The sequence below is a fragment of the Zalophus californianus genome, chromosome 3 (genome assembly GCF_009762305.2).
Source record: "Zalophus californianus isolate mZalCal1 chromosome 3, mZalCal1.pri.v2, whole genome shotgun sequence".
NCBI lineage: Eukaryota > Metazoa > Chordata > Mammalia > Carnivora > Otariidae > Zalophus > Zalophus californianus.
In genome coordinates this window covers 117,262,847-117,275,155 of record NC_045597.1, presented here as the reverse complement: position 1 = coordinate 117,275,155, position 12,309 = coordinate 117,262,847, and the positions used below count along the sequence as shown (strand labels likewise).

General features: G+C 40.5%; 2 protein-coding genes across 7 annotated transcripts in view; one reads left to right on the top strand and one right to left on the bottom strand.

Moving 5' to 3' along the window:
* Positions 1-5,295, bottom strand: part of RIF1 (replication timing regulatory factor 1) — a 63,576-nt gene extending 58,281 nt beyond the window's left edge. For 5 of the 6 annotated variants that reach the window (XM_027589141.2, XM_027589145.2, XM_027589146.2 and 2 more), the window contains exons 1-4: positions 5,176-5,295; positions 4,677-4,790; positions 3,797-3,875; positions 738-834 (exon numbers count right to left, since the gene is read on the bottom strand). In XM_027589141.2, coding sequence (XP_027444942.1) covers positions 738-834; positions 3,797-3,875; positions 4,677-4,780 — 280 coding nt within the window. In that variant the 5' untranslated portion in view covers positions 4,781-4,790; positions 5,176-5,295. Of the gene's footprint in view, positions 1-737; positions 835-3,796; positions 3,876-4,676; positions 4,791-4,944; positions 5,024-5,175 lie in introns of those variants that run through there. The other variant, XM_027589142.2, reaches the window with a different exon arrangement.
* LOC113919660 (heterogeneous nuclear ribonucleoprotein A1-like) overlaps positions 4,582-12,309 on the top strand; it is a 57,229-nt gene continuing 49,501 nt past the window's right edge. The window contains exon 1 of the mRNA XM_027589148.1: positions 4,582-4,690. The gene's annotated coding sequence lies outside the window, so the exon portion shown is untranslated. The remainder of the gene's footprint in view (positions 4,691-12,309) is intronic.

Sequence of the window (12,309 nt, the reverse complement as noted above, 5' to 3'; positions counted from 1 at the left end):
ATAGTTTTAAACATTTAAGACAATTTTTGGCAAGATGTTACCAATCCTAAACCTCTGCTCTAAAATGAACTTCTATTTTACATTAGGAACAACTGTATGTATAAAAAAGAAAGGGCAAAACCTTTACCATCAAAAAAGAAGATGGTAGTAACTTTCAGGCACCCTTATTCCCTGTCCCGGGTTTCCCACTCTCTAAAGATCACCTCCCACGTTTCCATTAAAACGGTAAACTATAGAGCGGTAATTAAGATTACTTGAAAACTTAGCTACTTTGGGGTCCAAGTTATCCCAGTACCACTTTGTAAAAGAACTTTTCAATTCAGCATGTTCCTTAGTGCGTATGCTTGTTTTATATAATAAATAACCATCTAAATTCTTATTACCTTCCAAAGCAGATATGCTTTATATAAAAGAGAAGGTTCGGTTTTTTGTTACAATCATTTTAAAGTAGGTTTATATTCTTTTAGAGCAAATTTTGTGGTATCAGAGTTAAAGCTATGTCTAGGAAAAAAGAGATCTTCTAAAAGATGATAATCAAAACATTATTTCTTTCTCAAGAGCAAATCCTAAACTACAAGTAACAAAATAATAGAGAAGTAACAATACTTTTAACATATCAAACCATATTTATAAACTCTAAAAATATTTTTTTTGGGTCACAGTGGGTGTCAGACACTCCCAGGCCAAGCGCCAAAATATAAACTCTAAAAATATTACATCATAATAAATTTAACTACCTGATAATCCTGAGGTAATTTTGGGATTATATAAGCAAAACCCCAAGGCCTGTAGAGCAGCACTACTGAGGTCTGAATTCTGACTGGAAATGTGAATCTACAAAAACAAAAAGCACATTTGTTATAAACAATTAAAATTGTAAATAAATTCCCAGAGAACAAAAGTCGACCAGAAAATTTTAAAAAAATTATGTTTAATCCAATCAACAAATGTTTGAGAGTAGACAAAGGAATAAAATCAGGAAGCCGTATGTATATAGCTTGGCAAAGAAAGGAAGAAGAGCACTAGAAAGAGATCACATCAAAAAGAATGTTTCTCTTAAAAGAACATCTCCACACAGCTGAAAGCAATAAACAGCCAACAAATGGAAAATGCTGAAGACACCTCCACAAAAGGTTAAGCAAAAGACTCAAAAACAAAAGCTGGCATCCTAGCTTTAGAGTGGAACTGACAGACAGGGGTTGGAATGTAACATTTACAAATGTTGATCTGGAATTTAAAGCCCAACCCATATTACGTATGTAAAAGCTATAAAATCCCAAACCTGTCAAAGGCAGTCTTGCTATATTCCCCAACCCTCCGTTTATTTGTAACTGTTTTTCTTGGTACCATTTCCTATTTCAAGGTGATTTATCTTCAAATCCCCCCACTGCTCTGAATCAGATATCCAAGGAATCCTCAGGTATTTGCTGCTCTTGAGCGGGAAAAATTAAGTATATGAATAGACACTTCCCTGGGGCACCCCTTTTATATAATTAATCAAATGAAATACAAAAAAAACTGAACACTGGAGCATAAGGCATATTAAAACAACCAATTCTGGGGCTCCTGGGTGGCTCAGGTCATGGTCCCAGGGTCCTGGGATGGAGCCCCAGATCGGGCTCCCTGCTCCACGGGAAGCCTGCTTCTCCCTCTACCACTCCCCCTGCTTGTGTTCCCTCTCTCGCTGTGTCTATCTCTGTCAAATGAATAAATAAAATCTTTTAAAAAAAATAAAAAATAAAACAACCAATTCAGACAACCACAGAAAGACAGCATTAAATACCTAAGACTGAGAGCTACTACTGTACCTCCTGGAGAATAGTTAGCTGTGATAAACTTTTTTTTATTAAATATATATTGCCTGGGGGCGCCTGGGTGGCTCAGTCATTAAGCATCTGCCTTCGGCTCAGGTCATGATCCCAGGGTCCTGGGACAAGCCCCGTAGAGCATCGGGCTCCCTGCCGGGCGGGAAGCCTGCTTCTCCCTCTCCCACTCCCGCTACTTGTGTTCCCTCTCTCGCTGTATCCCTCTGTCAAATAAATAAATAAAATCCTTAAAAAAAAAAACTGTTCTTTGAAAAAATACACACACACACACATTGCCTCAAAGTATTCCGTAACAGTGTTGTCGTCAAGAATGTTGTGGGTGGGGCACCTGGGTGGCTCAGTCCTTAAGTAACTGACTCTTGCTTCCAGCTCAGCTCTTGATCTCAGGGTCCTGGGATCCAAGTCCCACTTCTCTCTCCCTGTCCCGTGAGCTCTCGTGAGCGCACTCGCGCTCTCCCTCTCTTAAATAAATAAATCTTCGGAGAAATAAACAATATTGGGGGTTCCAGGGCACCGTCTGACTCTTGATTTCGGCTCAGGTCATAATCTCAGGGTCGTGAGATTGACCCCCTTGTCAGGGAGTCTTCTTGAGATTCTCTACCCCTCTGTCCCCCTCCTCCCTCCGCACTCTCTCAAATAATAATAAATAAATCTTAAAAAAAAATGTGGATTCCTAGACTCAATACTAACAGAATTGTAAACAACTATACAGAAACAGGTTATATTTCACCTAACCTGGCTCTTTTTCTAAAGGAATCCAATTATCCTTGCAGTGCTTAATAAATCACCCAGAAAGCTTCTGCTGACTTTCCTATCATTAACCACCCACATGCCTCCAAATAACTATTCATCAGGCATTTAAGTTACGAACTCTATTAAACAGTACAAGCAACTGAGTTCCTGATCCTACATATTCTTGAATACCAAATTTATGAAGATGCATGTTTTCATCACATCCTATATATTGCTGAGACGTGGAACATGATAAGAAAAATAGGACATTATAATTAATATTGTTTAATAATACTATTAATAAGTCCTGAACTACTACACAAAAACTAAGTTCGGCTTACACAAACAAAAAGCATTGCTGACTATAACAGGAATACTCACAGGTAGACAGTGCCTTAAATGTCTCAACATTTAACTGGAAATCATGTTAAAATATACACTAAATATGACTGAATACTTCTGTTTAAAAGCACAAAACACGGTCATAAAAATAAAAACTCTGGAGATGAAGTTCAACCTCTTCATTCTAAAAACAAGGAATTCAGAAGTTAAGTGTTAAGGACAGTCACAAAGCCACTGTGTACTCAATTGAGGATAAGAACAGAAGTCCACAGTCTGATGTTAAACTATAACACCTCCCTACAAATAAGCAAAAAAGATAACCATAATAATGGTTTTTTAACCAGATAAGAGTGGCAAAAACTGATGGTGAGTGAAGGTAAAAAACAAAAATGAATGTTGCTACAAAAGAGACCGAAGACAAAATTACAGAATCATTTACTTACAAGTACATTCCTACAAAAAGACAAGAAACACGAAATAATCGCTGTTAACTGCTTTTAAATTAAAAGCACAGGTTTTGGGGGAGTACGGGACTCCTGTCTCAGGTTGGTGAGTTGGAGCCTCATGGTGGATGTAGAGATTACTTAAAAAATAAAATCTTTAAAAAAAATAAAATAAAAGCACAGGTTTTGCATTCACATGGCCACGGGCAACATTAGGCAAGTTAAACCAATTTCTTCTACAAAGTGAGGATTAAAGAGTACCCTCACAGGGACATGGAGGATTAAGTAAGAGAATACATGTAAGGTAATTAAGAAAGTACTCTGATACGTATTAAACACTGAAACAGTACAATGATCAATCTGGCTCTTATTCCATTTCAAAGTTTTTATGACTTAGCTGGTAAAACTTTTCTTTTCCCACAACAAAAAACTATTCAATAAACAGATACATACTTTTAAAAGTCTGAATAGCTGAGGAAGTTTTTTCTCAATTTCCATAATGACTTCTTTTCCATCTTCTCCAGTCATTCGACTTAAAAGCAGAAAGAACACAAGCTTATGCAAATGGCACACAAAAGAACCTATAATTACTCCCTAAATTACTCCATATACTCGTTTGTATCCTCTTTCTAAAGTTTGTTAAAACTCTACCAAGTTGAACTGGCCCAGTGCTTAAAATACTTCATACTTGTAAATACAACACATCATGCAATATACGGTCTGAAATTAACGCAAAAAGAACCCTTAAGAAAAACTTTTGCTCCACAACGTACACATTTGGACAATATCACCACGTAAAGAGGGAACACGAAAACCTAGACCAAATTACAAATTTACTAAAAATTTACTAAATCTTTGTCGCTTTGTACCAATTGCTACCCTCTGCTAGCATTTCCAAATAAGTAGATAACTCAGCAAAATATGATTTTCAGAGAAAAAAATAGTGAGGTATTCACAGTTACAAATGAAACCCGGGTTATTGCTCTCTTAAATAAGAGATTCTGAGTTGCTACATTGTCCCAATACATGGGCGGCTTACACTGAAAAGCATCCCGCCAGCATCCCCACTTCCAACCAAACTTTAAAAAAAAATCCTTTGCCAACCAGACACACGTGCAGGCTTCCTCATTCCAAACACACGCCTGGAGCTCTGCAGCAACACCCGGGAACGTCACTTAGCACGCACCACCTCCCCCAACCCTGCCCGCGACCCCGGCGTCCTCACAGCTGCCAGACTCCTAGAATACACACACTCGTTTTTGCGTGCCCCACCGCAACTATCTTCTTCCCAAGACCCACCAGAGCGCTCACCCCCAACCCCAGCGGGCCTTACCTGGTCAGAGTCAGGTAAGCGTCGGTTTGCTCTCCATGGGGGGCGGAAGGGTCTTCCAAAGTCTCCAACAGCGGCGCCAGGGGGCTCTCACCCGGGGCCGTCATGTCGGCCACCCTGAGGCACGGACCGGAAAAGGAGAAAACCCAATGACCGATGGCAGCAGCCCTGTGGCGGCCCGGTCCCCAGACCCGCGCGCCCGCCCCCCCGGCCTCACAGTCCCACCGTGTCCACACGCCCGGCCCCTGGCCCCCAAATCCAAGACCCTAACCTCCTCCTGCGCCTTACAACACGCAGCCAGGCCCACGCTGCGCTCCGGCCCAGGCCCGCTCCCGCCACCACTTTCCCGGGCAGCTTTCAACAGTGGGAGGAGACCCGCGGGGGGGGGGGGGCGCGGGAGAAACCCGGGGAGCGAGGTATCTCGCCTCGAGGGGGCGGAGGGGGCGCTAAACTGAGGGTTGCCAGGGCCCAGCACAGTGGCCCCGATACTTAGCCCACGTACGAAGATCAGGACTGTGTCCTCTCCGCGGCTGCCCCGCGGCACCCCGACGGAGCCAGAACTCGACTTTCCCGGCTCGGGCTGTTTACTCTCGCGTGCGGCCGGCTCCCTCCTAGACCAAGATGGCGGCGGGGGCGGGCCCACGAGCGCGCGGGAGTAGGGCAGGCCTGGCGGGAGAGCCTCGAGCCAATCCAACAGGCAGAGGCGCGCGGAAGTCATCGATAGCCTCCCTGCCCCGTGGGCTGCTTTGCCTAGCCGGTCAGGGGCGTATTATAGGTGGGGGTGTTTTGACCTAAATTTTACCGGCGAGGGACTTAAAATTCAGAATGTGAGTGAATCGCCAACGTTCATCAGACTAAATTTAGTGGGCCTTCAGACTTTTTTCAAAGAAGCCCTGTGCTTCTTGAAGTATTTAGCAACAAATTATTTAGCAAGAGATGACCGCACTGTAATGTTTAAGACTAGGAGCTGCGTCTCGGTTGGTGTAGATTCCAAACCCAAGTCTGTGCGACTTCAGCAAATTAACCTACCTTTCTATGCCTCAATTTCCTCCTTGGGAAAATAGGGATGATAATGGTAACTACTTAAGTTGAAAGGGAAGTGAGAAAAGGTAGGAGAAGCCTTTGGTTTTCACATTTTAAGTGTACATAACAATGGCCTGGGGGTATTCATTATTAAACTGCAGATATCTGGGCCCCGCCCTTAGACATTGTGATTCAGTAGATTTAGGTAGCTCCCAAAGATCTGCATTCTTTTATTTAGGCCCCAGGTGTTGAAGGGTGGGACTTGGCCAGGACTTACTGATGGTGGAGAAAGGACCGTAAACCCTTGGCGAACAATTATTTTTTTATTAAAGATTTTATTTATTTATTAGAAGGAGACAGAGCACAGGCAGGTGGAGGGGCAGAAGGAGAGGGAGAAGCAGACTCCCCGCTGAGCAGGGAGCCCGACTTGGGGCTCCATCTGGGGACTCCAGGATCATGACCCGAGCCAAAGGCAGACGCTTAACCTACTGAGCCACCCAGGCATCCCTTGACGAACAATTAATATGCTGCGCCCCTTCTCCTCCGCCTCTGAGCCCTGTCCACATCACACAGGATTGTATCAACCTGAATCCAGGCATGTAAGGCTCAGCAGCAAATGGTTCTTCCACTTTGGCCTCACAGGTTTCTGATCCCCCACCCCTCAAGCCTCCACTTCTGCAGTACAACTATCAGCTCCAGAGGTCAGGGCCACATTTTGCCCTTCTCTGCCTCTAGCCAGTGTCTGCCAAAGTAACAAATTATTTAGCAAGAGATGACAGAATATGTTTCTTAAGCAAAAAAATGAAGGAAGAAAAGGAAGGAGACCTACAGATTTTGTAAACCAAGCCATGGAAATTAAAGACTTAAAACGGTGAAGAGTTGGGTCTGGGTGCAATGTAGAGACACTGAAGAAGTGATGGTAAAGAAAGGTTTTCAGTGCAGCCTGATAATGAGTTCTATAAACATCAGAGGACAAAGTACTCATTTTGTGGGCTTTGGCAAGACAACACAGATATATAAGAAAGTAAAGAAGTTATGAGACGATAAATGATATATGGACTAGTTTGCAACATTAAGATTTCAATATAGTAGAGATGTTGTAAAGTGAGAGGAGATCTTGAAACCATATTTTTTTATGGTGGGTATGAGTTGAGATTAGTGAGAACACTGAGTTTGCCTTAAGACTACCTCTGCCCAATCCTTCTGTGCCTTCCTGTGCCTTATTCTTCCAACACTTACCACTATGTGATACTGCATTATATATCTATTTTTTTATTGTCTGTCTCTCCCCATGGGAATGTAAATTCCTTGAGAATAGGGACTTTGTTTTAGTCATGTTTTTCCTTATATTTCATTTATAAAGAAGAGGTTGGGGTGGTCATGTTGCTTGTACCTCTTTCAAAGGCATAGTCCTATGATTTTCCTAAAATGTTTCATAGTATTTTATCATTGTCACTCCCGGGACTGAAATCCTTCAGTGGTTCCCATCAATCATAAGGTGAATTTCTAAACTTTTGATATAACATGTAGGCCTATGATGATTAGGCGATTGCTAACCCTTCATCTCCAGCCTTATCCCCACTTCAGCCAAGTTTTGAATAGTCTGCCAGGATCTCTAACTCTTTGATCTTTGAATATCTGTGTTCCTTGCCTTTAGAACATTAATTCCCTTTTTCCAGTGTGATAATTAAGAGTAGATTAAAATCACACCTTTTCATTAAATCCTTCCTCTATCTACTCTTTCCCCAAGGAAAATTAAATGCTTCTACCTCCTCACTTACATAGCTCTTTATTTGGAAACCTGTTAAAATAAATATCTCATTAATTTATTGTTGTTTAGTTATTTTTTTTAAAGATTTTATTTTTAAGTAATCTTTACACCCAATGTGGACCTCAAACTCACAACCCTGAGATCAAGAGTCGAATGCTTTACCAACTGAGCCAACCAGATGCCCTATTATTGTTTACTTACATATGTCTGAATGACAGAGTTGAGGGTTAGTCTGAGGAGAATTAGTTCTAGCCTAATCTCAATCAGTGCCCCTCCCTCTTTTTTGGTATTTTCTTATCTAAGGAGATTACAGAGTCAGGTCAAATCCTCTTCCCCACCCAGACACCTCTCTCCACACTCTTCCAAAGAGATTGCTATCCACAAGCTTCTCTTTTATAGAAATTCTGGAACTACTACCATAGATCTTCTCTTACTAGGCAATAAATTCATAGTACCTGGCCCTCAATAACAGCATTTTGTTGTTTTTTATAGGTAAATTTTGAATTAATTTTTGTATATATTAATTCATCCATCTTTTCCTCTAATCATTCAACCAATATACAATTTGTCTTCTTTGCCTCTTCAAATCCTATATCTCTTTTTCTCTGCAGAACATCATGAAAAGCCTTGCACCTTCAATCCAGTGTAGCTTCTAACTTCCCCATTTCTGTCTTTAACCACACCTTTGCTCAGCAAATACCAAGCCTATAATCTTAGGTCTCTCAATGACTCCTTTCTCCTATGTGCCCCCAGTATTTCTAATGATTAGACCTGTCCACCTAATACCCACCTAGGATCCCAATTTATGGCCTGAACATAATCATTTCCAGATCATAAAATCGCTTTTTAACTGCTTTTTATTGAGTGCTGGATGTTGCATGTACATTATCTCATTTATTCCTCAGTGGTTCTAAGACAAAGAAGTACTTTTCCTGGATTTACAAATAACCAAGGTGTAGCTTAAAGAGTAAAATGGAGACCTTTAATCTAATCATATATAACTCCAAAGCTAACCTATATAAGCTACATTCATTCAACAATATTTAATGAGTTCTACCCTGCATAAAACACTGTGGTATGGTTTTCATAATAGATTTATTCTTGAACATGGTAAGAAGAATTCAATATAAAGAGTCCTATGGAAGCTCACTATTTACAGGACTCCTGTAGTAATTCATTTAGTGAAGTATCCATCTGTAATCCAAATTACTGGAGTTAATGCAATAGCCCAGCTTTGGAATCAAATAGATGAGGATTCAAATACGGCTCTGCCACTGTGTGACTTGAGATCTTCCAGAAAAATGCTTAACTTCACCATGTCTTCAGCAATAAAATAGGAAGAGGAGCACCTGGGTGGCGCAGTTGGTTAAGGGTCCAAGTGTCCAACTATTGGTTTCAACTCAGGTCATGATCTCAACATCGTGAGTTCAAGAACCCCACGTGGAGGCCGGCATCGGTCTCTGTGCTGAGCTTGGAGTCCACTTGGGATTCTCTCTCCTTCTTCTGCCCCTCAGGCTTGTACACACATGCACACACACTCTCTGTCTCTCAAATAAATAAATCTTTTTTTAAAAATGGGAAGAAAAACACCAACATCATCAAAGTTCAGTAAATGGTAACTTATTGTCCGGTGTATTGCACAAATCCTAGCACATAGTATTTAATAAGTGCTTAATACATGAATACATATATTAATTGAAAATTTTATAAATTTTTTTCAGAAAGGTATTAGTTTAATTTTCATCATTGTGGAGTGTAAGGGTTCTAGGAGACATTTGAAATGTTGCCCAACATGGTAACTATTTTACTAGATTTATTTAAAGAAAGCTCCACTTTGAGGTTTTTTTTTTAGCTTTTAATTCTGTGTTGCTGAATGATTCCCTGAGGGACTGTTCAACAAGAAATACATGGGAAGGGCGCCTGGGTGGCTCAGTTGGTTAAGCGACTGCCTTCGGCTCAGGTCATGATCCTGGAGTCCCGGGATCGAGTCCCACATCGGGCTCCCTGCTCAGCAGGAAGTCTGCTTCTCCCTCTGACCCTTTCCCCTCTCATGCTCTCTCTCTATCTCATTCTCTCTCTCAAATAAATAAATAAAATCTTAAAAAAAAAAAAAAAAAAGAAATACATGGGAAAAAAAGCCTCTTAAAGATTATTTTATCTAGGGCGCCTGGGTGGCTCAGTTGCTTAAGCGACTGCCTTCGGCTCAGGTCATGATCCTGGAGTCTCTGGATCGAGTCCCGCATTGGGCTCCCTGCTCAGTAGGGGCTCTGCTTCTCCCTCTGACCCTCCCCCCTCTCATGTGTGCTCTCTCTCTCTCTCTCACTCTCTCTCTCAAATAAATAAATAAAATCTTTAAAAAAAAAAAGATTATTTTATCTTATCACTAGTTCATATAAAGTAAATATACACAGCTAATAGCACACTCTGTGACTAGCATGAAATCGGCTACCCTTATATTCAGACCTACTCCACAATGTTATCAAATTGTAACAAGAGGTACTTAGTTTCAATCTTTCCACTGAGCTGGGCAAAGAGATCCTATTATTTATGACCAAACCAACTCCTTTATAGATTGAGCCCCTTTGAGTTCAAATGAAGAGAGGCAACATAGTATAAGGGCTAAACCTAGGGTCAGATTGATAAGGTTTGAATCCTTCTTAGCTGTGTGACTTTGGCAAGTTACTCAACCTCTTGTGCCTCAATTTCTTTATCTGTAAAATGGGAGTAATTGCACTTACCTCATAGGTGTCTGAGGCATGTGTAAGTTCATACACAGAAATTCCTTAAACAATGACATGTTATAAATATTCAGAAAATGTTAGCCAGAGAGACTGGTTTCTCAGGTTCAAGTAAGACAACATATATAAAACCACAAATGCTTCCCCCCAAAAAACTCCCAAAACCCCAAACCCTATTTTCATTGAAATTGAATTCCTAGTCCACATTAAAATATGAGACTACAGCCACCAACAATAATTTAATGTTATATATCTTAGAAGTGTGATTCCAGAATCATTGCATCAGAATCACTGGAGAGCTTCTTTATATGCAAATATCTGGTCCATAACTTTCAGGCCTACTAAACCAGAAGTGCCAAGACAAACCCCATACTCTGCATTTAAAAAAAATTTTTTTAAAGATTTTATTTATTTATTTGAGAGAGAACACGCATGCATATGTGAGCATGAGTAGGGTAGAGACATAGGGAGGCGACTCCGTGCTGAGCAGGGAGCCTGCCTTGGGACTGGATCCCAGGACCCTGAGATCATGACCTGAGCCAAAGGCAGACTTAACCCACTGAGCCACCCAAGTGCCCTCTGTAATCTGCATCTTAATATGCACACTAAATATTCTTTTTAGCACCAAATCCGAAATTCCTGCTGTGTACAAGCCACAGATTTTCTTTAACTTTTATAAGACAGCTCTTAACTATTAATTTTATTTGTAATTGGAAAATAAATATCTATTATTAAAAGAACACATCTAATAAATAAATAAATAAATAAAAAAGAAAAAGAAAAGGAAAGAACCCACGTATGTATAGCAGGAATCCTTTGCTTATATTTCAAAACATATTCATGGAGAGAAAACAAAAGTCTTTTATAAGCTCAAAAACTACAAAAATAATTGAAACTGACAGCCTTGAGGAGCCAAAAGGGAAAGTGACTCATTGTTATACTTCAGGCCTTTCTAGAGAAAGAACATAGTCACAAATTTAGAAAATTAATCCAGTTTGAATTCATCACCAGCGGTACTCACGGCAGGATTAAATGCTCTATTTTTCTTGATCATTGGGTTATGGAAGTTTTTCTTAGACTGTCTATTCTCTTAAATTAATATAACTGAAAATTTAAAATCCACTAAGTGTAGTATGAATAAAACAGAATTTTGACCTAAATTTGTAAGCTTGGTTGTCTACTCTCATATGATACTTGTGGAAATACAAATTGGTACAATCTCTATGAACAACAATTTGCAGTATTTTTCAAAATTTTAAATTCCCAGAGTTTTTGTTGCTGAAATCCCACTTCTAGATGATTATCCTACAAGTATACTCATCTGTGTGCAAAATAAATTATGATGACTTTTGTTCATTGCAGAGTTGTTTTAAAAAAAAAAAAATCAGAAACAACCAAAGAAGACTTGCTAAATAGACTATGATACATCTAGACTGTAAAATACTACTCAGCTCTCTATGTACTAATAGTGATATCCGAAATGTACTTAATGGAGAAAAGTTCCACTGCAAAGAACCAGACATTCTTAGAGAAATAGCTAATTCTAGGGCTGGGGCTGAAAAATATGTAAGAGCCTTCAACATCTTTTGGTGTCAGAAAATAAACAAATGCTTAAAAATTATGGGAACATGTTAAAAGGACTCCAGAAACAGCTTGAAGGGTTCCCGTGGTTGAATCTGGAACAATGTATTATAAATAATTCAATAAAAAAAAGAATCAATGAGGGCGCCTGGGTGGCTCAGTTGGTTAAGCACCTGCCTTTGGCTCAGGTCATGATCCTGGAGTCCCGGGATCGAGTCCCACATCGGGCTCCCTGCTCGGCGGGGAGTCTGCTTCTCCCTCTGACCCTCTTCCCTCTCGTGCTCTCTGGCTCTCATTCTCTCTCTCTCTCAAATAAATAAATAAAATCTTAAAAAAAAAAAGAATCAATGAGCCCCTAGTGATACTAAAAAATGGGCTCCTGGGTGGCTCAGTTGGTTGAGCGACTGCCTTCGGCTCGGGCCATGATCCTGGAGTCCCAGGATCGAGTCCCACATCGGGCTCCCTGCTCGGCGGGGAGTCTGCTTCTCCCTCTGACCCCCTTCCCTCTCGTGCTCTCTATCTC